A 21,864-nucleotide genomic window follows, 5' to 3' on the forward strand; every position below is an offset into this window, starting at 1 on the left:
CCTCTAAGGCATTAAAGAGGTTTGGAACAATCACAGCTCCAGAATGATAAGAGAGAAAAGCCTTATTGTGCCCTCAAATCCTGCAGGCACAACATAATGCTGGTTTTTGAACAGGAATACATCTCATCTACCCCTGTTGCTGTGCAACACGTAACTTGCTTGCCTCCCCTTTACAGTCTCACACTGCTATTGTGGACAGAGCTATAAAGATGAACTTCACAAATACCCATGAATAATTTGTATGATGATATGGAAAGTGCATAGGAAAATATCCTTCAGTTTGTCGAGCCCACTGAGTCAGATTTAAATCCACCAAATGAGAGAATACGTGCTAAGAGAGGTTGTCATGTACCAGCAAATATCACTAATACGTGCTGAAGAGCTGCTTCTTCACGTGTCACTGAGAATATGCTGCCTCCCAAACCTAACCCAATGATTTTGTGGAATTTTCTATGCTTTTAGTCTCTTTCTATTTTCTGTGACAGGCAATAGCACGAGAGGAAAAAATTTTACAGGAAACTCTTCTCTGACAAAAGATGTTTTCAAGACTGCCCTTATTCAATGCTTTACATAACGCCTGTTTGTCATTTCAGCATCACAAGCCCTTAGCAGAATTCCCAGGGAAGCCTTACGAGGTGGTGGTTCAGGAAGCACAAACGCATTCAGCTGAACTTCGTTCTCTGGCAGGGTCACTTCAACGCTGTCTCCAGCAGAAACCACCAGCTCCTTCACAACTGAGAGGGAGAAACACAGAATTAAAAGAGGAACAGAAAAATTAGGTACGTACATAAAAACACATACTCTGGCTTCACAGTCTGTGAAATAAAAATCAGCCACAACTGGCTGTGTTTTGTAAACATCCCCATCACTCAGTATAGCTCCTGCTTCAGGTTTCAGCCTCATTGTTAAAGCACAAGCACTAATGGGGTTTTACACTTTCGAGGCAAACCCAAAATTACTCAGTCACCTCCAGCTCTTCACAGACACTGTGCAGCTCCTGCTCCTTTTTTAAAGAGCTGAAACGTGACCCCTGGGCCCTGTACAGGGGCCTCTATTCAGCCAGGTCCAGCAGGACGGGAAGGGTTTCAGCTGACAGGTTTTTGGCAGAGAACCCAGCTGCAGTCTCATGGCAGAGCAAGACAAACACTGCTATTTACCAAACTGCAATTTCAGTTCTTTACAAATATACGAAGAATCCAAGGCATTTCTTAGTTGAAAGACTGCCTTGGGGCTCAGAGATTTTCTAAAATCTGCATAGCTACCACACTGCGTGTGGGAACTCAAAACACAAACCTTTCCCTTTTATTTACATTTTGTTTTCAGCTACTTCTTATCCAAATAGGAAAGGCCTGTAGCGTTTCTCAAGACTTTTCCTGCAATCCTATTTCAAATAAATTAACAGGTAGCTTGTTTTTAAAGACTACTAGGGAAAGACCAGAAAATTATGGCTGCTGATTTTTTTTCTGCTTGTTAGCATTAAAATGATCAGAAAGTTCACTGCATTTCTTAAGAGTACCTCTCAGCCTCCTCCCCTTCCCGTTTATTTTTGTCTTTTTTATTATTGGGCCTGGGAATATGCACAGAAAACAAGAATTACAAGTTTGCTATTTCCTAGTCTGACCCCATCAAAGACAATGTTTCAGAGATATGCATCAAAAATCCAAGTAAAGATAGACAGGGAAAATGTCAGTAAACATTCAGCCTTTTTTCCATTTAATAGCTATTGGAATTAACCAGTTAACTAAAAGAAAACAATTTTTTCAGGTCCTTTTTTGCCCCTTCTCAATTACTCCATCTCCTGGGATTTTATAACTCCAGCAGTCTTTCAGCTGCAAAGAATTCCAAGGCAAAAAGAAATGTGACCTCAGTAGAAAACAAAACAAAACAAACAAACAGACAAAACCCCAAAACTCCTCTTAGAAAAAAATACCCTTCACATCATCTTCTCTCCATTATTTAGCAAAACAAGGAGGCCCTGGCTACATTACATTTCCAACGTAAGCCACTGAAGCTGTTTAAAATAAGTTTCCCAGTTTTAGCTGGGGTAAGTCCTTAAAAAGAATACTAACTTGCTAGCACAGGCATCCAATCAGCTTCCTGCCAAAAACGTCTTTGGATGCAACATTTCCTTTATACTTTCCATTCGTACCCTTGTAAGGGAAAAGAAACCCTAAATTCAAAAGAAATTCAGCAAACTGGATTAACTGAATTCTGAGCTATCACACGACCAGTAAACATCATTCGATGTAAGCACGCATCCTTATAGGATGAGCTAATGGCCTCGGCGGGTTAACAGAACTGTCCAAAAGTGCATTTTTGTTTTTATACATTCTCAAATGTTTGCTTTAAGAAATACCAGTGTGAACACAAATGTCATTTTGCTGCAAAGCAACACGTGGGCTAACGGCCAAGTACGCTGCTCTGTGGCTGAACTGTGCATTGACATGTCAGGGATGGAAGAGAAGAGAATCAGATACACCCCATCTCTATCACTGAACTCGAGAGAGAGCAACGTGTCGTGACTGCTGAAAGAATGCTTCACATGGCTGTGCCTTGCACCCCATCTCAACTTGCACTTTGGGAACGAAGATATCAGTTACTTCCAAGCTGTTCTTGGAAACAGACCCAAGGGTCACGTGCAGATTTGTGATGCCGAAGTCCCATTCCAGGACCTCGTTAGTTAACGGGGACCAAGCACCCCAAGTGCTGACACACAGCTCAGCACTCTTTCAAGCATCATTTTTGAAACTAATTTGTGTTTTTCAGTGCTGTGATGGCTTAACGAAACCTAACCAGACGACTTCTGCAGCAGCACTGCGTGTTTTCACCTGGGGTAGTGGCAGTAGTACTGGGTGATGCAGCAGTGTTGGTCTGGACCGTAGAAGCACTAGTGTTTGTGGGAACACTGCTTGGCACAGAAGTAGCAGTCTGCAGCTTCGTTGTGCTTTTCCCCTGCACAGGGCTGATGGTGGGCAGCGTATCTGAGGAGTGGGGATGGATGAAAGCATCATCTGGCTGCTCAGGCTTCTCGGTCTTTCCAGTGGCTGTCAAGCTCAGTGCTACGGGACTGGAGAAAGTAGTCAACGCTGACAGCTCTGGTGCGGGTGTTCCTGTGTGGGTCTGGAAAGAAAAGAGCAGTGTTAGTTTGATTGAGCTCTGACTGTCGGTTTTGTTTGACTGTGTTTGTTTCACACTGGACCCAAACTCCTTTGGGTCACGCTGTACACTGAACTCCACCAGAAGCTGCACTTCTTCAGTCTGCAGAAAGCTGAAAAGGCCCTGGTTTGTTTTCCCCTTAAGAAGGAAGTTTCACTGCTTCCACTTCTAAAATGTTTCTCCATGTCCTTCCACAGCAGACAGACCACTTCTAGCTCCACATGAAACCAGTCAAGACCTTAGGTCCAAATACAGCATCTGAAGTCTGAATACATCGTGCTATTGATGTGGCAAATACAACAGAAGCTCCAGGTTCAAAACTGTGAGTGAGTGGGACTGAAAGAACAGAGCCAGAATGAGGCAGGAACAGAAATCAAGGACCAGGAGCTGGGGTACATTTTGGGTATTTACCTAGGCCATGTACTCCTTTTTCTAAAAATGTGTAGTTGGCAAGCAGGAAGGAGGAGGACTGCAGTGGCATTTTTATTTAATAACCAATTCTTTTCAGCAAGATGAAGTTTATTTCAGAGCCATTCTTCAAAGCAAAGTGACCTGACACAAACAACTCCCTCAGTGCATGCCAGAGGAGATGCTTTTGGGGCAGGGAGCTGAGCTTACGGGCAGAAAAGTTGCTCACATCCATAGAGGATGAACCACTTTATTGAAAATAATCAAAGTGGCAGGAACAATTTCCTTTCCTTGATCACAAAATTCCTTCTGCAGTACCTAGCCCTATCCCAGTTCTTAGTCCGCCAGGCAGTACTCTCAACAATTCACCTTTTACCGTAAAGTGCATGCGTGTAGCATGTTTTCTTGAGCTAATCTATTTTGGGAACATCTGCTAAATATTTAAAATGAAACAACTTCCCATTTTTGACTTGGGAAGCGTTTTGGAACTGGATTGCCCACCACAGGAACTGATTAAAAGCTCATATTGAAGGAAAAATTCTCAAGTTTGCACACTGTGCCATGCTACTGGCATCCAGTCCAGGAAACGGGGACTGTAAAAATGTTTTAGACCACAGTGGGAAACAATCTGTTACCGTTGGGCTGGGCTTCTAACCATTAAATGCCAGTTGTAAAAGCAAAGCCATCCTGCACGTCCTGGAACAGCAGGTTGTTTGGAACAGAGATGCAGCAAAGTCTGATGCAGCAGCCCTGGGACTGGTAGGTGTCCCAGCCAGCACCATCCTACAGCAACCCGCAGCTTTAGCAACTGGAGATGCTGACACATTTCTGCCAGGTATTAGAGTGAAATAGTCAGAAATGCCAGCATGACAAGAGCTGAACAGCCAGGCACGAGCTCAAAGACACTTGAGACAGACTGCTCAGGAAAGGCACGGAAGCAGAAAGTCTCCGTGGCTGCAGACCACAACAGGGAACCACTTTTTGCTTGCTAAGAACCAACCCACGCGGGTGCAACAACAGCTCTCCCAACCAAGGCAGGGAGACCAGCATCCTCCTGCTCTGCACAGCAGCTGCAGCTCCACTTTGCTCAATAGTAGTATTTCCAGTGAGCTGGATGCTTCCTCGCCTCACTTTTTAATGCCTAAAATACTCTACAGTTAAGAGAGATCCTCTTCCTCCCAGAAATCTTCGGGATGAATCGGCCGCCAAATGTCTGCGGACAGCTCGAGTTAGATAAGCTTTGCCTGGAGCAATGTAGCAGTCCCAAATGCCTCTAATGCTTGCAAGCTGAGGCATTCCTTATCTTTACTCCATAAACCCGAATTCTTTAAAGCAAAGAACAGAAGACTTCATTCTTGGGGATAAATGAGGGGGAGACGAGAAGTTCGCCAGCTGTCCTATCTTATTAGCTTACCAAATAGAGAGAAGTGACATACTGGCCTGAGAAAACATGTGTCAGGCATTTATTCCAACCCCTAACCGCCTTTGTCCTGGGACAAGCAACCTCTCCCCCTCTCTGAGGGTCTGCAAATTTCAAATAAAGCAGGCTACGTGCATCAGAATCTGCACCGAACCTAAGTTACTTGAAAGAGAAACACCCACGTTCAGGAATTTTATTCCACTGATTAATTTAAAATGGGTCTTTTCCTGGCGAGTCTTGTCTGAATTTACAAAATAGGTTCTCTGCAGCTCAGGTTGCATCTCTGATTGTTTGCACCAGGTGTAGTGTCTGCAGAGACCCTCAAAATTTTGAGTAACCTCACAAAGCATCACAGAACTGGTGCTGGGTGTGAAGAGAGACCTTTCCTCCCTCCTCACAGAGTAGATTAGGCTTGCTAGGGCCAGGAACAGCCCAAGTTCTAAACGCAGGAACAAGCTCTCTGGCTCTGCTCTAACAACTCCACTGTAAAGGCTGCAGCCTTTTCCTACAGCCTGCCTGCAGGACTGCTGCAGTGCTGCAGGAGCCCTTCTCATCAGCAGCGCTGCACTTACACGCTTCTCCTGAGTGGCCATTAAACGCATTGCTAGGTTTTATTATATTCCTCGCTAGGTTTTTTAACTGGCAAGTATTTCTGCAACAGGGCAGAAGACTTCAGTGCTTGGCAAACGTCACCCAGTAACGGAAAAGCACACATTTCTCTTCCTTAGAGAAGGAGAGATGAGCAGGGTGCATTGCAGTTTATCCTGGGACATTAGAGCAGTAAGCCCACAAATTCATGCTTGCTGCACATTAGCAAGTGGCATTGCAGGTGGCTACGGAGCCCTCAGAACTCCAAGAGGAAAATTAAAACTCAGTGAGGCAACGTTGTGCTAAAAAAGTCACTCGAGTTTTCCCTGTGTCTCTAGGAGAAAAGGAGAAGATTTACATGCCATGCATTCAATGCTTGTAACAGAAGGGAAAAACATGCACGTTGATTTCTTTCTTGCCTTTTAGAGAGGAGTTGAGCCACTTTGACCTCACCTGTCCTCTCCTACTTCAAATGTCTGATGCTCTGGCATGCAGTAATGATCCAGCATTCTCCTCACCTTCCAGCCTACCTGCCAAACCTTTGTTACAAACAGTACTAAATACCCTGCAGCCACCTGCTGAAGCAGTGTAGTGCTTGACCAAATCTAGCCCAGATGAAATTTTATTGATTTTAGTATGCGTGTAACTGTAACTTCACTTATTTTGGCCCATAACCAACCCAAGTTGGAGGACTCCCTGTTTTAGCATCTCCCTCCTGCACAGGCTGGCCAGGTCCCAAGTACACAACCTCAAATGTTACATCCTTGGCCTAAATTAAACTGCTCTCACACCAGAAATGCAAGGACAGCTGCATAGCTTGACTTACATTTCGCCTGTGAAAGTTGGATGGTTCGATAATCGAGGAATTAGCCCAGGGCTGGGTAAGATTAGCTTCGACTCGATACTCCTGGTAAGGTGGATTTTTATTTTTTAATTCTTTCTCCTCCTTGAGAACTCAATCCTAAACCTCAGAAGTGTGAATGCCACTGATTTCATCACAGCCAATACTTTTCAGTAAGAAGTTTTTATTGAGACTGTAAGAAAACCCCCTCCCCCTGCACACATCCAGAGGTGCACCATGATGACCAAGGAGAGCACTTCCTAAGGATGGGAAACCTTGGATACTTGGAACTATTCAGCAGCTGATTAATGCATGAAATGTAATGTTTGCAGCCAGCTTACTGAGAAGGCAAACTGCAATAACATGAACAAACTTGAACAAGTAGGGAGACAGCAACTATTACCCAAGAGCAAAAGAAAACACTTCAGGCTGGCTGTCAAGAAGCCTCGCCAGGCATTACGTATGTGAGAGAATGGGGTCACCGAGGAAATCGCAAATATTAGGAGGAAGAAAGAACAGGCAGGGTAGAAATGCTGCAGTACTGCAGGGGAGAGAGAAAGCCGAGATGTTATGGCAGCCCCAAACGCTGCAAGGTTCTGGAAAATCAAACATTTGTAAAGTATTAGTGCATGATTTCACACGCCACCCGGGCTGCCCTGGAGCTCTCAGCGGTGTCCTTTGGCTGCTCTCCACATCCTGCTCTGCAGGGTGGTGGCTCACACCAGTCACAGCCGTACCTGGAACCAAGATTTGCATACAAGGGAGAGAAATAAATTCTGTCAAGTGTGCAGAACAAGAGCGTAACAACAGGAAAAGGCAGCAGGCTTCAAGGATTTACAAACAGTTTCATGGAGCAGGATTCTTCCTGTTTCACCATCATCGGTCTGGGCTTTTTCTGTATGATGTTCAAAAAACAATTTGCAGATTTGAACATACAAATATCATTTAACTATTAAAATGTGCTTCCTCTTGAGAGTAACATCTGGATTTACTAGATTAACATCGTACATGCTTGGAATAGGCACTAAACTGGCTTCATTCAACCAGTGCCAATGTAAGCTTTTGTGGATTTGAGAAACTGAAACTGTCTTCAAAAACAGAAGGAAAAAATAAGACGCCAACTCAAGCAAGCAGGCTGACATGGGAAACCCAACGCATGTCTATAAATAACGTACTTAACTGCCTCGATCCAGCACCCGAAAGAAAACAGTTTACCCAAGAAAACAGTTTATGACTTCTCTGGATCTAAAAAGGTACTTTTATAGGTAAGTCTTCAACTCACAAGCGCTTCCCATTGGCATCCTATCACATCTCACCTTTGCACCTCATCTCTGTGTACGCTCTGAGATTACACAATGGATAAATAAGCCCTATCAGGACTTCCATCTCTCCTCATCTTCTCAAAGACAGTTTATCCCACATAGGAAGGGGGAAAATAAACCCATCCCCGACAAAACAAGACCCACCTGCCCTTGCTCTGTTGACAGAAGGCCAGAAGGTTGAGAACAGACCTCCAGAAATTTATCCTATCACCTAAAAAGTTTCCAGCCCAAGTCTGCACAAAGCAAGAGCTGGAGGATGACAATCGTCCCAGAACTCCCCCTTACCTGCGGCAAGCCAACACTGTCCACATCACTCGATCCGTTCACAACATTGCTTTTAGGAGGGAACGGGCTTTTGGTTTTCTCATCGTCTGGATCCTGCCCATGTTTCAGCGAGTCTTTCTTTTGATTCGGATGGGTTTCAGGACCAGGCCTGTCCTCCACTAAGTACCTCAGCACTTGATCCTTCAAGCGCTCCGTTTCACTTCGGCTGTTTCTAGATCTGCTGGGTGATGCTCTGGCTGCAGCCTCACCACTGGGGCTTGCTGCTACATCCCCTTGCAGGATTTCCTCCCTGTTATTTGCCAGGCTCCATTTCTGGAAGGACCTCCGCAGTCTTTTTTTCCCTTGGACAGGGATGCCCCAGTCCAACCACCTGCGAAGCCAGGTCTTTGCCTCGCTTCCTGTCTGAAGCTTTAAGTGCTCTGTGCTTTTGGATTTCTTTAAAAACACCAAAATGGAATCAGGAGAGCCAGTCCTGTTCGCCTGACACATGGCAGGCAGAGTGCAGTTCACCTGGATGCACATATTTTCCAAGAACCAAAAGGCATCACAGGTGGGGCGCTGGCAGCAAGCAGTCTGACAGGACTGTACAGTGTGAAATCCTTCCAGAAGCTCTAAGTGATGATCCTCCCACGATCTCAAATGTCCACCGAGCAGGATCGTCCCTGGTTCACACTTAGATCTGGTCCAGTTTGCATCTGGGAAAGAGAAGACAAAAAACAATTCTCAGTTTTTCAAAGCAGTGGACAATAAAACCTCATTGCTATTGCCAAGATGAATTCAGAGTACAGAAGTAATGTGGGAGACAGGGTACAGAGCAGCTCGACAAGGGCTTCCTGGAATCCAGCCCTGGCCTTAAGTGTCTTTGCATCAGGTTTTAGACATTAATCTGCTATCTGCAAGTCTTCTGTCAAACAAACCACGAGCCATTTGACGTCATTTCAGAGTCAAGTTACTCCAGACCTCAGATCAGGGGTAAAGCAGCAACTGCTTTGCATACGGATTTTTCTTTTTAGCCTGAAAAATTGGAGTGCTTGCAGGGATCAATGGATTAAAGGCTTCCAAAATTCAGAGCTCTACAGATTAAGGGCTCCCTAAAAATAGACTAATGACCTCTGGGACTGCTACACTGTGCTGTGTTCAGCATCCAAGGGATAATAGGTCACTAGAAGATTACTTTACAAACTATGTCACTGGACTCTGAGTTGTGCAGCTGGACACTGTGCTCCAGATCTGGCTCCCTGTCAGGAAGGGAGCTCTTGAACACAACACAAATGGGAAAAACCTTTTTCTGTTATAAACAAGAAGCCTGGATTTAAATTACAATACCCTGATAGACATTTCTTGACAGCATTTAAAGCAGAGTTCAGTAACACATTATTCTGTTTGTAACTCTGAATGAATACAGAGTTTATGTTGAATTATACTCACGTTCACTACAGTAGGACTAAAACTAACGAGCATGTAAGTCAGGCTGCTGATCCATCTGTCTGTCTCCACTGAAAAGAATTCTCATCCCACTTCTCCTGGCACTTCCAAGTCACAAACACATGAAAATAGAATATGTTGAGGCCCAGGAGAAAAGCCACACAAATCTCCATGTTGTTATCCATCAAACAGAAGTAATTTGGTGATGGCTGCAGTGTTTTATCAGGCTTTATCATGCAAGGTTCCCCCGCCAACACTACTGTGACCCCCTGCTGACCAGGGCAGGCTCAGGTCATGGGCAGCTTTCCAAGTGCCAGAAGTGCCACTACACAGACAGAAGTGGAGCAAGGAGATACTTTTCTGATCAAATCTGGAGCTCACAAGCAGTGATTGACCTCCTGGAACACCAGACTTGGAAAACTCTGAGCATACAGTGACACAGGCAACTGCAAGCGTCTTCCACCCTGGACATTTTAGGTTACATTTGATTTAAGGACTTTAAATCCCTGCCACAGACACTTACCTCATACCAATGATGTGGCACTGAACTCTGCCCCTAAAATCACAGCTAATACCCAAAGGCGCTGATACAAATGCACCGTGACTTTCTCCCTCCTCCTGCACTAACCCCCAGCATCTCCTGCATAACCTCAATGGGCACAGAAAGCAAGCAGGGATGATGGAAGATGCGTTTCATTGTAATTCAGTTACCCAAACACCACAGCAGGTATAAGAGCTCTTCTACTACTGCTCATTAATGTCCATAGTAACAGTGACCTTCTCACCCAGAAGGGAGCAGACAATTGTTTAAAGTAACGGGTGCCAGCCATATCCACGCTCCTCCCTTGTGCAATCTCTTGCAACACTGAGAATCTTAACCCAAAATGGGAACTTGCACCACATGGAAAGTTTCTTTTTGAGACATCAGAAAGGAAAAAGCAGAAGCGTTATTTATAGCTGATTTGTGAGGCTAGCTCAGCAAAGACGAGGCTCCGGAAAGCTGGCATCAGCTGCAACAGAAGGCGCTCGAGATCTGTGCCCAAACCACGGGGGACCAGAGCTCTCTGCAGGTGTCTGAACCCAGAGCTGCAAGGAAGGAAGGGAAGCTCTTCTCTTGAGAAACGTCCAACTGCAACGCGTAAGTGAGAGATTGCATATGTTCAACAGAAAGAGACGTTGACAACAGCACCTTTCAGATCAGCGCCATCCTTGTCACTCCTCATCATCCTTCAAGGGGAAACAGACGGCAGCCTGCCCGGGGCAGGCATCTGACCTCGTTCCGCTGCGAGGTGCTCAGCCTGACAGCCACCCTGCCACGAGGCTGCATGCACAGGCAGGGCTGAGCACCTGGCACCAGCCTGACGGGCCTGGAATGAGGGCAGAGTCCAAGGAGGGGGCTGTACACACAGAAGGCACACGTGGATACGCGCCACATGCACGCTGGACTTGGAGAAAGAAGTAGCAAATGGAAAGAAAATGTTTGTGCTGTGAATTTCAAGAGGATCTTACCTGTAAAGACTCAAGCTGGTCTAGAAAAAAAAAAAATAAATCACTGCCTGTTAAAGGTGAAGCACTGTCCCTAATATATCCTGTGCAAAAGGGAAATGTGATGCTTGCCACATCCCTAAAAGCCCTGCTCCTCCACCTCAAGTATGAGCCCTGGCTCACACACACCACACAAATTAACTGAATACAGAACCCCATGAAGCTCATCAGGAGCTTTCCAGCGTCAGCCCGGAACTAAGCACAAACAGAACATGGCACATTTAAGAGAATGGATCCCAGATACTCCATGTGAGGAGCTGCCACATACACAAGAATTGTGTTATTCATTTAAAATTTAAAACCTGAATCCCCACGAACATCTCCTAGGTATGCCAGAGCCACGACTGAACTCAGATGACAAACCACCACCATGCTCAGAGCATTCTGCTTCTCTTTGAACTGAGAAGTCAAGACGCAGAATTGGAATTATGTTTTGGCCAGATTTCATCTCCAGCGCTCTGCTAATGCCCACCTAGGACATGTTTATCTGAAATTAGCCAACACGGTTTCCATATCGCTGTACGCGGACAGCTTAAAGCTCAGTTAACTCCGAGAAACACCAGAAGTGAAGAGGCAACCTGCAATACGCTGTGACAGCATTCTGGATGTGCATTTCTCACAGAGCCATGCTGATTTTCAGCTGTGCAATTCCTACGGCGTTTGGCAGGCAGCGCAGATTCACACAACTTTACTGAAGCACGATGGCAGAAAGCAGAGCTCCTCAAGCCACATTTGCATTTCATCTCTGGTCTGCCAGGAAAATTCACGCAGCCTCTTCACGAAACGCTGCCTCCCTGCAGTCCTACAGCTGCACCCTAAGGGCCTGAAGAGCAGTGATGGGAGCCCCACGCTGCTCTCTGCAGCCTTACAAACGGGGATATCCCCAAAATTGGCTGCAGCGCCTGCTCTAAATGGACGTGAGTCTGTACCAAACAGGAGGCAGCTGTGAGCACAGGCAGAGTTACCAACTTCAGTTTATTAAGACAGAAGCTGTCTGTTCAGCCCCTTCCAGTTCTTTGTGCCAGACACAATTTCTGTCATTTTCTTCTCTAGGATCATTAAAAAAACACGGTCCTCAATCCATGGAGTTCCTGTCCCTGTGGTGCAGCTCACAGCTGAGCAGCAGGAGAATGAAATGGGTAGGAACAGTTTCTATTAATAAGCTCAGGTTCACAGACTTACTCAGGCAGTTAATCCCTAACGATACCAGATTAATGATTAAAGACTCGACTGCACAGACTTTTTTTTTTAAATCTGTCACATGTAGCCCAGTATGTCAACGTAATTCCTCTTAGGTAACGCCACGCGATCACAGAAGTTTCCAAGCAAACACGATTCCTCTTCAGTTTACCAAACCTGCCGCTGAAGTGACACACACAAAGCCAAAAGAACAGAAGTGCTCTATCCATAATCACTTCTGTTTTCATACAAGCATCAGTTTTCATGGTTTTTTAACTCTCCCAAGCAGGTAAACACTCAAAGCCACAGCACCGGCCAGAACACCAGGCAAGATCAACATATGATTCAGAGCTCTTACTCCTAGGATATCGCTAGAGACAGGAAACGTTAAGTACGAAGTCCGGTCTACAAGGAAACACAATCCGTGTGACACAGCACTGAAACACAAAGTGCTGAGAACACTTTACTAGGAACAGGAATACCACTACGTTTTTCCAGGTTCTAAATTAGCAGATTAAGATCTCACAGCTCGTTAGGTCAATCAAACCTATTGGTAGGTGTCAAGGAATGCCCAGTGAAACAATAGACATTGTGGCACCCTACGGAACATATCCAGGAATGCAAGAAGCAGAGCAAAACAACCCCCCTTTTCCTCTCTTGCTGCCATTAAGACACAGCAACTTTCCTGCAAACAGGAGCTGTAACATGGGTTCATAAATACTGAAGACACCACTGCCTTCAGCCTCTAATTCACTGCAAATGGAAGAAAACAGCCACAGAACAAGCTTTCTTCACAAAGATCTGATAAATAATATGTGCACACATGGTATACTACCACCTCTGGGTGAAGATGTGTCTTCAAAATACTCACAGAAACTTAACCCATCTCTCTGCAAAGAGAGAATCTGAGCTTTTTTAGATACAAGAAAAAAATCCCTTCCAGGCCATTACATGAAAGCAGCCATACAAGCCGCCGATTTGGTTATTTACTTGAGCAGTCAGTTGGTTACTCGGGTTTGAACAGGAAATAAAAGCCAAACAATAATCACCAGTAGGCAAATACAGACTATTGACACTGGGTTTGGGGGAGTCTTAAATATAAGAGGGCTAAAAAAAAAAAAAGTGTTCTTCCCTTTCCAACCTCTTTTGGGTATTGCTTAGATTAAATTATTATCCCCCCCTCACGCCCCACACCTCTCCACAGAGTTTTGGTTATCCTAGGGCTTTGACAGATCATTTAGCAGCTACCAAGTTTGCTTTTAATCTGCTACAAAGTCTAGCGGCTAATAATTTCACCTTCCTCTCAGGGTATTTTAAACAAGTGATAGGATCAATACAATCAAGAACGGAGACATGACCCCAGACAGAGCAGAAGAATCACCTGTCGAGGAGCACAAGGCACACAGGCAAGCACACAGGTAGAACAGCTGCAGACTTCTCAGCTCCCTTGCAGGTCTTTCCAGGCAATATCGCGACAGAAACAGAGCGCTGATGCTGATCTTGGCTCCCAGCCTCTTCTCCATGGCCTTTGCGGGCAACAACAGGGTTCTAGAAACATATGAGAAAGAGAAAACATCTACTGGCATCTGGAATATTGTCACGAGGACCCAGTCAACGTAATGAAGAGCATGGAGCAGTTGTGGAGGAAAAGGAACATCTAATCTTAATTGCTGTGACTTTGTCCAACTGCTGCTAAGTACTTATCAGTGTCACCAGGCTAAACCAAGACCTTTAGCAGCTGAATTTCCAGTTGGGAACTGCAGCAGTTCACCCTCTAATCACCCCTGCGACTTCTCCTTTCATACTCTACTACTTTGAGCACCAAAAGATCTAATAGTGAAGCCTGCTGGATTCCCGAGACACGTTTAAGAACGTTTGGGTTCAGAAATACCACAGGCAACCCACCCAGCCCCACTGGGGGAACAGGGACCTTAATAAACCCCACACAGCTGCTCGGCGCCGTCATCGCCTGCACGTCGGTGCTGCCTGGTGCCAGCCACCAACAAACAGAGACGAGAGCACAACGGCGCCGAGCTAAAGACCCGATTTGCCTCATATTTTGCTCGGTGGGACACAAAAAATGAAAGCATCGAAGCTCCTCTGCCTTTCTAGGGAGGAAGGCTGCCTCACCTGTCCCTGAAACCCACATCAGCACTGGGGGATGTGTGCTATGGAGAAATCCACCTATAAAATATTCTATATATCTATATAGAAACCTATATAGTATATTCTATATATGTATTTATATCTCTTTATATTTACTATCTAGCTCACAAGCGATAACCGATATCTATTTCCTAAGAGAAATAAAGCGTTATTAGGCACCGGGAGCTCAACCTGTCAGCACCGAAGGCTCAAAAAAGAGCACCAGCACAGCCCTGCCTAGCTTAACACTTCAAAACTCGTTATTTACTAAATTTAGGGGAAATTTGGCTCCAACGTGGGCACCGAGAGGCACACAAGGGGTGGGAGGGAAGCGGTCCCGGGGGTCCCGGGTTCTGAGGGACAACCCCGGGGGGCTACGGGACGAGGGCTGAGGGGCCCGAGGGGGGTCCCCACAAACTGGGGGGGTCCCCACAAACCGGGGGGGTCCCCACAAACCGGGGGGGGTCCCCTCGTTCTCTCCCCACCTCCCGGTGCCCCGGGCACGTACCAGCGGCTCACGGCGAGGCGAGGCGAGCTCCGCTGCTCCTCGGCGGCCTCAGGAGGGCGGCGGGGCCCGGAGCGCGGCGGGGCGGGGGGCGCCGGGGCCGCCTCCTCCTCCTGCCCCGCGGCCATGGCGGCGGCGGCGGCGGCGCCTCAGGAGCGGCGGGCGCCCGCTTCCCTCCCCTCACCCGGAAGCTCGCCCACACCTCCCGGAACCGGAATCGACACCGGGGCGACCCGTGAGGGCACCACCTCGCCGGTACCGGGCCCTCACTACCAGCTGGACCCGGCTCGGTGCGCGGCCCCCCCCCGTCCCGCTGCCACCCGCCGGCCTGGCCGTCACGGGTGGTTTGCCCACAGTCCCCCGCGAGGAGGCGGTTGGCTTCGGGCACTGCTCAATAAGGTGCCCGCTGATTGGTTGGCGGGGCGGAGGGAGCGCGTTGTTTGGCTGCGAGGCGGAGCGGGGCCGCGGGCCGTGAGGCCGGGCTGGGGGTGGAGGGGATGGCGTGAGGGGTCGGGTGCTGCCCCTAAAATAGAGTAATTTGGGGAAAATCGGGCTGCTGGGGTGAGTTCTTCGGCAGTGAGGGGGTCTGGCGGCATTCCTCAGTTTGTTTACGGCCTAATTTTGGGGGTGGGGTTGGGGGTGCCCCCCTCCAGCGTTCCCCACTCAGCTCCTTGTCCTTTTTCCCCTCAGCTCCTCGTCGTTTCCCCTCAGTTCCTGCACCGCCGGCCCCATCGCCATGGCCTCAGGCACCGGAGCTGCACCCAAGGGTGCTGCAGGAGCCAGGAGCGCCACGCTGAAGAGGTGCCTCGATGTGCTGCGAGACGCCAGCAACGACAGCGAGCAGTTTGCTGCCTTGCTTCTGGTAAGGGCGAGATGCTTCAAGTGGATAGTTGGACGTTCCCACCAGCAAAGTGGGCATCATCTCCTTCGTTTGGGTGTGGTGATGGTTAATCAACATTGCTACAGCTCTTGAAACCCTCTGATAAAGCTCTGGATTAGAGCTATGACTAGCAACCAATACAGTGGTCAGGGGTTCACTTTTCTGCACCCATGAAGTACAATTTTGCTTCTTATTTGACAGTTCAGTTCTTTAAAGTTGCTAAAGCCCTAGCAAAGCTTCTTGTTATGCTGTGCCCTCACCCCTGGTTTGCCTTACAGGTGACCAAAGCGGTCAAAGCTGGAGAAGTGGACTCAAAGACCCGTCGCCAGATCTTTGACGCAATTGGATTCACGTTTCCAAATCGCCTGCTGACCTCCAGGGAGCCCCCGTCGGGCTGCCCCGAGCACACCTTCAGGGCACTTGGCCTCACTCTGTTGGCATGTTTCTGCACCGATCCGGAGTTAGCTGGCCACTCGCAGATCCTGAACAAAATCCCAACCTTCAATGACGTCCTGGTTTCCCCCTGCGATCCGGACAGCACGTCCATGATCGATGATGCATACCAGTGCCTGACTGCTGTCATGGCCACTCCCAGGGGTCCCAGAGAGCTGGTGACCAAAGGAACGGTGGCTGCCCTCTGCCGTGCCTATGTGAATGGCAGTTATGGCTCTGACCGTGCCTTGACGCTGCTTTTGGGGCTGCTGGCTGTAGCAGAGGCAAAGTGCTGGCAGAGAGATGCTCAGCACCTCCTGGCTGTGCTGAGCAAGCTCACTGAAGAGTTTCTCAAGGCTGAAGACATGACCAAATTTGAGCTCTGCGAGCTTTTGCCTCACTTTATCCCCCTCTCCTCACCGCTCACGCGGGACTCAAAGGGCTCTGAGTGCCTCCATAGAATTTACGAAGGGCTGGCCAAAATTTTGGGCAGTAAACTCAGCCATTCACAGCGGGACCCTGCTCTGAAGCTTGCAGCCTGCCTCATGCAGGCCTGTGGGCCAGAGTGGATTCCAGCAGGGAGTACTGGTAGCAAGTTCCTGGCCTTGCTGGTGAACTTGGCTTGTGTGGAGGTCCGCTTGACCTTAGAGGAGCCAGATCCCATGGAGACGGAGAGGAAAAAAGAAATGGTAACAGCCTGCTATGTTCTCATGGAGATGGGCATCCAGGAGTGTCTGAAAGAGGAGGAATCGCTGCTGGAAGAAGCACAGAAAATGCAGCTCATAAGGATCATGGAGGAAGCATTTGGAGCTATAATATATTACTTGAGGCAGGTAAGGCAGAGCTTTCAGGCAAAGGGCACGTTTGATGTCCCTTTGTTGTGGTTTAACCCTGGCAGGCAGTGAAGTGCCACACAGCCTCTCGCTTGTGCTTCCCAGGAGGAATGGTGGAGAGAATCGGAAAGGTAAAAGTGAGGGGATTCCTGGGTCAAGATAAAAACACTGGAACACTTAAAAATGGTTCTTACTGGTCTCAAAAGTATGTGCAGGTGCAGGATGATGTGGCCAGCCTGACAGATCACAAGATAGCAAATGAATAACTCCATGATCACTGTGATTCTTGTTTTTCTATTCCATCCCTTTCCTACCTCTAAATAATAAAGGGAATTAGCATATGCCACAGCTGCAGAAGTCCGGACTGGCTCCGTCAGCTCAGCAGCTCATGGATGTAGCTGTGTGGACCAAAATAGGCATCTTGGCACACTGTGGTTTTCATGACTGAGGTAATTTGTGAGGACAGGGGCTCTGACATGTAATTTTCTGTCTGCTTCTTCACACAGGTTACAGAGGAGGAGCTGCAGGACCCTTTCGTATTTGCTTCTGTTCGAATCCTTGGAGCCTGGCTGGCAGAAGAGACGTCTGCCCTCAAGCAGGAGATCTGCGAGCTGCTGCCTTTCCTTGTTTGTTACGCCAAGCAGCTTTTCAACAGTGGCACAGCTGAGGGTCTTCCCCAGGCGGATGGGGTGCAGGCTGGGCTGGCCAGCACTGAAGGCTCTGTCCTACCCCAGGATGCTCTGAGGTGTGTATTTTAAACATAGATCTGATAAGTTTTAGCACAAGAGAGCTCAACTCTTTTTTTCCTGGCTCCAGAGAAACACATCCTGCATTTAGGTCAAGTTCTTGTTGATCCTTTCCTGTGAAAGAGGCGACTGGAAGTGCCGCAGTGCGATGCAGCTGTCCAAGCCCTCTGCGTATGACTAATGTGAGATGGCAGCTGCTTACAAAGACTAAGAGGCAGGGAAGGACTTGTGGAAGCTGTGCATCAGGGCTTTAGCTGTAGCAAGCAGAGGAAAGAATAGGGCCTTTATGGAAGCAGATCAGCCTACATGGTCTCTTCTTTGAGGTTTCAATACTTCCCCTCAGGCGTGAGGAACTCAGCACTGTGTTGCTGGTTGAGCTGATTTTGGGAGTCATTTCTCTCTTCTGTTCTCCCTGCAGTACTGATTCTACGGCCCCTTTTTTCTCCTGGTTGGATGCAAATGCAGGGCTTAGACCCAGCTCTCTGCATTCTACCTTGTGTTTTCAATTTCTTTCCCCTTCTAGATTCCTGCTGCCGGGCTTTTGCCATTTAACAGCCGAGGACAGGCCCAGGGAAATCCTCATCTCCGAAGGGGCACCGGCGCTGCTGTGTGACTACTTCCTGCATCAGTGGAAGGTGCTGACCTCCGAGCCTGAGTCCGTGACACCCCTGACGAGCACTGAAATGAGCCTACAGACTGCGTGTGGGATTTTCCTTAACCTGGTCGTGACTGCACCCGACCTCATCAGGTAGCAGAGCCTCAGAAGCTTGTTTTAAGGTTGTCAGTCAGAGGGTGCAATGTGAAAGGTGCTTGCAGAATCTTTTAAGACACTATACTGAAAAAGGGATGTTCCTTTTCTCAATGCCCCTCACATTACCTTTTTGATGCTGCATTTCCCTTTGAAGTTTTGAGGTGTGTCTGGCTCAGATCAGGGAGTGACTCAGGGTTTCCTTTCTCTCTAGGCAAGAGAAAACCTTTTGCTCCTTGATGGACACGTTGCTGAAGGCTCTTCCATTTCTGCTACCTCAGAAGGATCACCTGGTTCTAGCAGCCAACGTTGCCACTTTGGGCTTGATGATGGCCAGGGTCCTTGCAAGTTCAGCAGGTGAGAAGTGTTCCCACTGGCAGAGCTGCTCATCGCTCTGCACAGGCAGAAGCTGGGGGCTGGGTGGGTAGGCTGGAGAAAATAAACACAAGGGAAACAGGTCCAGTTTCAGGTGAGATTTCTAAAAACGTGACAAAGGAAATGTGGAATATGTAGAAAATTCAGCAGGCTGAGGGGCTGGGAAGCAGCACGGGTTAAGAGGTTTCTACAGCAGGAGCCTGGTATTCTGCTCCCTGAGAGCTCTGCTGCAGGCAGATGCACTGAAGCATCCCTCCTTTAGCCCTGTAAGCGTTGTACCAGCTCCTTCTTTTCCTTTTCCTTCCAGTTCTCCAGGAAACCCAGTTCACCAAGGAGTTTTTCGGAGCCACCATTCGCTTCCTGTCAGAGGCCCACACGGCCCAAGCAGACCCCAGCAGCCACCAGCTGGCCCTGGCCGTGTCCCCTGCCTACGCCGGTGCCTGGGGTGACATCAGTGAGCTCTGGTTCCTGGGGATGCAGGCCTTGGCTGGCTGCGTGCCGCTCTTCCCCTGGCTGCCTCAAGCTGTCCTCCAGGCACGGTGGCTGGAAGCTCTCTCGGAGGTTCTGGCGCGCGTTGCTCCGGCCTCGGTGGATTTTGAACTCATTGCTGCTTTCCAGGGCGTGCTGGTGGAGCTGGCCAGAGCCAGCAAGCCGTGCAGGGAAGTGATTTTGTCCCACCATGGGGAGGAGTGGGCCAACCTGTACGGCATGGCAGCTTTGGAACAGTGTCTGTCCGAGCAGTAGAGCCACTGCGATGCAGCAGAGCTCAACAGGATTTGTTCTGTCCAGAACCTGACACGAAGAATTGTTGCTGCCTCAGAACATTTCAAGGTGTCCCTGCTTGACCTTCTGTCCATACTTTGCTTTAAAAAACAGCCCATTTTATTATTAAAGAGGTTTTTTATTGCATCATTTTTCCAACTCATGAAGTGCTGGGATTTATTTCTGCTCAGGGCCCTGGGAGAGATCCCTTCAGAATGTCACCTTCTGTCACAGGCCTGCGTGTTGGTGAAGTAGCTGGGCACTACAAGTCTGCAAAAAGCAGGAACACGAAGAGCTTTAAAATGTACCACTGAGAATAATTCCATAATTTAACACAGCTCTCTCCTGGTTTGGGGGTGCCCAAAGGATCTTTAAGTGTTCACACCTGCGACTAGTGCCATCACCCCATATTCATGCCTAGAAAGAAAGCCCTTACAGCACCACTTGCTGCCCCATAAAACACCTGCACAAAGCCCAGCCCTAATTTGTTGCTCACGCTCCCTCTTGCAGCAGGGATGGGATGTGCAGGGAGAGCTTTCTGGTCATGCAGGGAGGAGTTCTTCGACCTGCAAAGACCTTGACTCACTTTAGAGCCTCAGACAGGAATTAGGAAAACAGAAATGGACGAATTGCACCTCCCTGTCTCCCCGCAGACTTTGCAGAAGAGGAAGGCCAGGTGTAAAAAAAGTATATGATGTATGATGTACTTCACTTGCAGCACTGGCTTTGCAGCCCGGGCTTTTAGCCCTAGGGTGCCCTGTGAGCCTGAAAGCATAAAAAACAAACAAACAAAAACCAGAAATAGCAGCCTGGATGGAGAGAGGTGGTTCGAGCTGGGCTGATTCAGCCCTGCGCAGAGCTCCCTGCTCGGGCTGCAGCCGGCCACTTCGAGGCGTTTCCACCAGGTGTCACCCTAAGAGCAATTTGGGAGAGGCATCGTGAGCGGCGACCGGCTCTGGCAGGCAGGACAGACCCACGGCACTGACCCCGACTGCCTGCAAAGCCACGGGGAGGGGGGACCCGGGGAATCGCCTGATAGAGGGAAAAAACAAGCGAGGAGTTGTCTCGAAAAGAGAGCTGCAACTGGGAGCATTCCTGCTTAACACCGTATTTTTTACTCACCGTTTCATGAAAGCAAATGCCTTACATAACCGGAGAGGAGGCGTCTGCTGTCTGCTGTTGCTCGGGAAAAATATCTTTCTGATCTTTCCAGCTCAGCCCCGAAAAGTTAATGCAAGTTGAAACAAAGGTAGGTGCTACCAGCAGAAAGCAAAGCAAGCCAAACAAGCAAATGAGGCTCCTGGACTTGGAAAAGAGCGTAACTCTGAGCACGCGTGGGCTGGAAGCCTCCCCGTGCTGCCAAGAACAGCTCATCCCTGCAACACAGGGAGCTTCAGTGCTTGGAACAGTCAGAAATACACTTCAGATTGTAAGAAAAAAAAAAAAATTCAAACACTTTACCTTCAACTGTTCCCCCATCCCTCATGCTGTTCTGCCTCTGGTCAAAGGGTGTGGGCTTCCAATTAATAAAAGGCTACCATTAGTGTTAACGAGAGGCAGGCACCTGTATCAGCAGGAGGGTGCTCCCCACGTCCCTCAGCCCCCTAAGTTAGCAGTGCTGGCCTGGCTGGCATCAGTCCCTGTGGGCTGTCCTAGGAGCTCCTCTGACACCCAGCAGAGATCCCATCCCAGCCTGCAGGACCCCATCCCAGACCAGAGCAGCCCTAGATCTGGAGGCCTTTCGCTGCTGCCTTTAATTCCCAATTAGGCCACCTGCTAATGGCCTAAGGATGTCCTCCAGGTCATCCTTCAGCACGTGCCGGGCAGCAGCAGGCTTCAGGCACGGGCAGGATCCCGGAGAGGACCCTGTGCTTGTCCCACACCTCACTCTGTTCAAGGGAAAGTCCCACCAGGTGTGAGAAGGACCATGCCAGAGCCCTTTTGAGGCTCTCGATGTCCCTCAGGATGCTTGTTTCTCTCCGTGCCATGAAACACCAACCCCATGGCTGCCACAAGCTGGCAGAGGACAGGAAAAGAAATCGGTGCTGCTCCGGGAAGCTCTCCCAGGCTGGACATGGGAGCAGAAGCACTGTGCCGATGCCCTCTTGTCCCAGGGCACCACTTTCTTAACCCCTTGCTGGGACAGAGCACCCCTGAAAGGCTGATTTCCCTTCCCTGAGCCCTGGTAGCCGGCAGCAGGTCCGGGCACAGCAGGCAGAGGCCTCTCCATCGCCTGGGTTCATGCCCGGCTGCAGGTCCCGGCGTGCCC

General features: G+C 48.6%; 2 protein-coding genes across 2 annotated transcripts in view; one reads left to right on the forward strand and one right to left on the reverse strand.

The window, feature by feature from the left end:
• The window catches only part of KIAA0319L (KIAA0319 like), a 32,663-nt gene extending 17,530 nt beyond the window's left edge, over nt 1-15,133 (reverse strand). Inside the window, exons 1-5 of the mRNA XM_084300740.1 lie at nt 14,823-15,133; nt 13,551-13,717; nt 8,021-8,715; nt 2,829-3,120; nt 633-734 (exon numbers count right to left, since the gene is read on the reverse strand). Coding sequence (XP_084156866.1) covers nt 633-734; nt 2,829-3,120; nt 8,021-8,715; nt 13,551-13,692 — 1,231 coding nt within the window. The 5' untranslated portion in view covers nt 13,693-13,717; nt 14,823-15,133. The remainder of the gene's footprint in view (nt 1-632; nt 735-2,828; nt 3,121-8,020; nt 8,716-13,550; nt 13,718-14,822) is intronic.
• Nucleotides 15,128-19,745, forward strand: NCDN (neurochondrin). The gene is made up of 7 exons (XM_084300741.1): nt 15,128-15,218; nt 15,510-15,681; nt 15,978-16,964; nt 17,471-17,709; nt 18,234-18,458; nt 18,673-18,815; nt 19,141-19,745. Exons 2-7 carry the CDS (start codon nt 15,556-15,558, stop codon nt 19,575-19,577), a joined length of 2,157 nt encoding a protein of 718 aa, XP_084156867.1. The 5' UTR covers nt 15,128-15,218; nt 15,510-15,555; the 3' UTR covers nt 19,578-19,745.
• The last annotated feature ends 2,119 nt before the right edge of the window (nt 19,746-21,864 follow it).

The sequence above is a fragment of the Netta rufina genome, assembly GCF_964035555.1.
Source record: "Netta rufina genome assembly, chromosome: 23".
Classification (NCBI taxonomy): Eukaryota; Metazoa; Chordata; class Aves; order Anseriformes; family Anatidae; genus Netta; species Netta rufina.